At 40.4% G+C, this 4,909-nt stretch overlaps 1 protein-coding gene across 1 annotated transcript; it reads left to right on the top strand.

Annotated features, from left to right (window-relative positions):
- Nucleotides 1-3,788: 3,788 nt before the first annotated feature.
- On the top strand, nucleotides 3,789-4,779 carry LOC112617647 (olfactory receptor 2G6-like; the record flags this gene model as incomplete). The annotated part of the gene is made up of 1 exon (XM_025374355.1): nucleotides 3,789-4,779. A coding segment is annotated over exon 1 (991 nt), but the record flags the coding sequence as incomplete, so codon positions are not given.
- Between the last annotated feature and the right edge of the window lie 130 nt (nucleotides 4,780-4,909).

Here is a 4,909-nt window from a genome sequence, read left to right as displayed (position 1 = left end):
ATGGTTGAACTAGTTTACAATCCCACCAACAGTGTAAAAGTGTTCCTGTTTCTTCACATCCTCTCCAGCACCTGTTGTTTCCTGACTTTTTAATGAATGCCATTCTAACGGGTGTGCAATGGTATCTAATTGTGGTTTTGATTTGCATTTCTCTGATGGCAGGTGATGATGAGTATTTTTTCATGTGTCTGTTGGCTGTATGCTTGTCTTCTTTTGCTAAATGTCTGTTCATATCTTTGCCCACTTTTTGATGGGGTTGTTTTTTTCTTGTAAATTTGTTTGAGTTCTTTATAGGTTCTGGATATTAGCCCTTTGTCAGATGAGTAGATGGCAAAAATTTTCTCCCATTCTGTAGGTTGCCTGTTCACTCTGATGGTAGTTTCTTTTGCTGTGCAGAAGCTCTTGTTTAATTAGATCCCGTTTGTCAATTTTGGCTTTTGTTGCCATTGCTTTTGGTGTTTTAGACATGAAGTCCTTGCCCATGCCTATGTCCTGAATGGTATTACCTAGGTTTTCTTCTAGGGTTTTTATGGTATTAGGTCTAACATTTACGCCTCTAATCCATCTTGAATTAATTTTCGTATAAGGAGTAAGGAAAGGATCCAGTTTCAGCTTTCTCCTTATTTTTAACTTTATTAGCAACAATAGTAACATAGCGAATGAACAAAGTGCTTTGGGAATCAAATGATTTTTTTGTCTTTCCCCTAAATAATTCTAGCTCAAATAACGATGGTTTTACACAGTTCCTCATCACAGATGGTTTTTGTATAGCTTCATTCTGTTAAGGAAAAGAAAGTCTTAAATTCCACAACTTCTGACCTCAGAGAAATCTATATGTAGTTACAGAAATAAGGCAATCTCCGAATTGCCCCCTAATTATATTGTGTACACACACACACAAACACAAACATATTGGAAAGTTACAAAAATCATAATTAGAGTGTAAGTTACCTATTAGCTTAATATTTGTTCAGTTTCTCTTTCTCCCCTGCTACTAAAGTTACACACAATTAAAACACCTGATTTGGCATCATCTTTTGTGACTTCGGAAGGTAGGGAAGCACTCTGCGCTCCACACGCAGCTGTGGAATTTTTCTTGGTCTTCTTTTTTCACTTACTTTTAAAAACCTATTTTGCGAAAGCATTCCTATTTCTCCACCTCCTCTCCAGCATCTGTTGTTTCCTGAATTTTTAGTGATCACCATTCTAACTGGTGTGAGATGATATCTCATTGTGGTTTTGATTTGCATTTCTCTAAGGACCAGTGATGATGAGCTTTTTTTCATGTTTGTGAGCTGCATAAATGTCTTTTGAGAAGTGTCTGTCCATAACCTTCACCCACTTTTTGAGGGTTTTTTTTTTTCTTGTAAATTTATCTGTAGATTGTGGATATTAGACCTTGACAGATTGCAAAAATTTTCTCCCATTGTGTAGGTTGCCTGTTCACTCTGATGGTAGTTTCTTTGGCTGTGCAGAAGCTCTTTATTTTAATTAGACCCCATTTGTCAATTTTGGATTTTGTTGCCATTGCTTTTGGTGTTTTAGTCATGAAGTCTTTACCCATGTCTATCTCCTGAATGGTATTGCTTAGGTTTTCTTCTAGGGTTTTTATTGTTTTAGGTCTAACATTGAAGTCTTTAATCTATCTTGAGTTAATTTTTGTATAAGATGTAAGGAAGGGGTCCAGTTTCAGGTTTCTGCATGTGGCTAGCCAATTCTCCCAATACCATTTATTAAACATGAAACTGATTTCCCATTGCTTGTTTTTGTCAGGTTTGTCAAAGATCAGATGGTTGTAGATGTGTGGTAGTATTTCTGAGGCCTCTGTTCTGTTCCATTGGTCTATATCTCTGTTTTGGTCTCAGTACTATGCTGTTTTGATTACTGTAGCCTTGTAGTATAGTTTGAAGTCAGATAGTGTGATGCCTCCAGCTTTGTCCTTTTTGCTTGGGATTGTCTTGACTATGCAGGGTCTTCTTTGGTTCCATATGAAATTTAAAGTCGTTTTTTCTAGTTCTGTGAAGAAAGTCAATTATAGCTTGATGGGGATAGCATTGAATCTATAATTTACTTTGGGCAGTGTGGTGTATATACCCAAAGGATTATAAGTCATTCTATAAAGACACATGGACATGTATGTTTACTGTGGCACTATTCACAATAGCAAAGACTTGTAACCAACCTAAATGCCCATCAACGATAGACTGGATAAAGAAAGTGTGGCACATATACAACACAGAATACTATGCAGCCATAGAAAAGGATGAGTTCATGTCCTTTGCGTGGACATGAAGGTAGAAACCATCATTTTCAGCAAACTAACACAGGAACAGAAAAGCAAACACCACATGTTCTCATTCATAAATGGTAGTTGAACAATAAGAACACATGGACACAGGGAGAACATCAAACACCAGGGTCTGTCGGTGGGCTGGGGGACTAGGGGAGAGGATAGCATTAGGAGAAATATCTAACGTAGATGATGGTTTGATGGCTGCAGGAAACCACCATGGCATGCATATACCTATGTACCAAACCCGCACATTCTGCACATGTACCCTAGAACTTAAAGTATAATTTAAAAAGAAAAATTTAATTTTGCTTTGGCTTTTGATGTAATTCTACCTAGACAACTATTATACATATAGAGTAACATATACACACATTTCATTTTATAAATTCTCCATTTTATTTTGACTTGGCATTTGAAAATATCACTTTGATAGTAGCTTGTGAATATTAGTCAAGATTTGTATAGAGGTTGGGTGTGGTGACTCGCGCCCGTTACCCCAGCACTTTGGGAGGCTGAGTCAGGTGGATCTCTTGAGGTCAGTTGTTCAAGAGCACCCTAGCCAACATGGTGAAACAGCATCTCACTAAAAATACAAAACTGAGGCCATGGACAGTGGCTCATGCCTATAATCCCAGCACTTTGGGAGGCCAAGGCAGGTAGGTCACCTGAGGTCAGGAGTTCGAGACCAGCCTGGCCAACATGGTGAAACAGCATCTCTACTTTAAAAAAAGAAAATACAAAAAATACAAAAATTAGCTGGGCATGGGGACTGTACCTGTAATCCCAGCTACTTGGGAGGCTAAGGCAGTAGAATTAGTTGAATGCAGGTGGTGAAGTTTGCAGTGAGCAGAGATTGCACCACTGCACTCCAGCCTGGGAGACAGAGCGAGATTCCATCTCAAAAAACAAAAGAAAATACAAAAATTAGCTGGGCATAGTGGCACATGCCTGTAGTCTCAGCTACTCTTGAGGCTGAGGCAAGAGAATTATTTGACCCAGGAAGCAGAGGTTGCAGTCAGCAGAGATCACGCCACTGTACTATAGTCCGGGCAACACAGCAAGACTCCATCTCAAAATATATATATATATTTGTATAAATATAACAAAATATTTGCATAGAAAGGACATTGGGTCAGTTGCTTTACTGCATAAATACAGCATTTGAACATACAAATATATCAATGTAAAAATCGGCAAAGTACAAGAATAAGCAAAGAGTGAGTAAATACAAATATCAAAACAAAAGTTAATACAATACTTTTGTCATTTGAGTAAAACTTCATTCAATAAACATAGAAGGAAGTGGCATTTCCAGCCCATGGATTTATGTTGAGGAAAGTTCTCTAGGTCTTCACAACATGTTTTAGGAGATACAAAAGGAAGAGAATCATACTGTAAACGATTGTGGATTACCAGTCTTGACCTCATTACTTTCTCTCCCCCAGATATTAATCACTTAGTATTTGAAGCTGACGTGTCCTGAAGCGGCAGGAAAATGGAGGAAACCAACAACAGCTCTGAACAGGGGTTTCTTCTCCTGGGATTTTCAGATCAGCCTCAGCTAGAGAGGTTTCTCTTTGTCATCATTTTGTTCCTCTACATCTTGAGCCTTCTGGGGAACACTGCCATCATACTAGTGTCTCGTCTGGACTCCAGACTCCACACTCCGATGTATTTCTTCCTCAGCAACCTCTCATGTGTGGACATCTGCTTTACCACCAGTGTTGCCCCACAGTTGCTGGTTACCATGAATAAGACAGACAAAACCATGAGCTACGGTGGCTGTGTGGCCCAGCTCTACGTGGCCATGGGCTTGGGCTCGTCTGAGTGCATCCTCTTGGCCGTCATGGCTTATGACCGCTATGCTGCTGTCTGCCGACCACTGCACTACACAGTCATGATGCACCCGAGGCTCTGTGCGTCTCTGGCCAGTGTAGCGTGGCTCAGCGGCCTCATTACCTCTCTGGTTCAGAGCTCCCTCACTGTGCAGCTGCCCCTCTGTGGTCATCGCAAACTGGATCATATTTTCTGTGAGGTGCCAGTGCTCATCAAATTGGCCTGTGTGGATACGACTTTCAACGAGGCAGAACTCTTTGTGGCCAGTGTAGTCTTTCTAATAGTCCCGGTGTTACTCATCTTAGTCTCTTATGGCTTTATCACCCAAGCTGTGTTAAGGATACAATCAGCTGCGGGGCGCCAAAAGGCCTTTGGGACCTGTTCCTCTCACCTGGTTGTGGTCATTTTCTATGGGACCATCATATTCATGTACCTTCAACCGGCCAATAGTAGATCCAAAAACCAGGGAAAGTTTGTTTCTCTTTTCTATACCATAGTCACCCCCCTTTTAAATCCCATTATCTACACTCTGAGAAACAAAGATGTGAAAGCGGCCTTGAGGACCCTGATACTGGGAAATGCTGTTGGACAAACCACAGGAACTAGTGAAACACCTGGAATTCTAAAGAAGCGAAACACGCCAAGGCCGAGTGAGGGTTCATTCTCCCCAGACATTCCTCTTGTCAATCCCAAGACCCTAGGTTCAATCTAGAAAAAAAAGTTTGTCCTTTACTCCACCTGCCATCAAGGTTCATGTATCCATTATCTCTATCTAATGTG

The sequence above is a fragment of the Theropithecus gelada genome, unplaced genomic scaffold (assembly GCF_003255815.1).
Source record: "Theropithecus gelada isolate Dixy unplaced genomic scaffold, Tgel_1.0 HiC_scaffold_3078, whole genome shotgun sequence".
Classification (NCBI taxonomy): Eukaryota; Metazoa; Chordata; class Mammalia; order Primates; family Cercopithecidae; genus Theropithecus; species Theropithecus gelada.
Note: the sequence above shows the minus strand (reverse complement) of the source record. Positions and strands in the feature narration are given on the sequence as shown.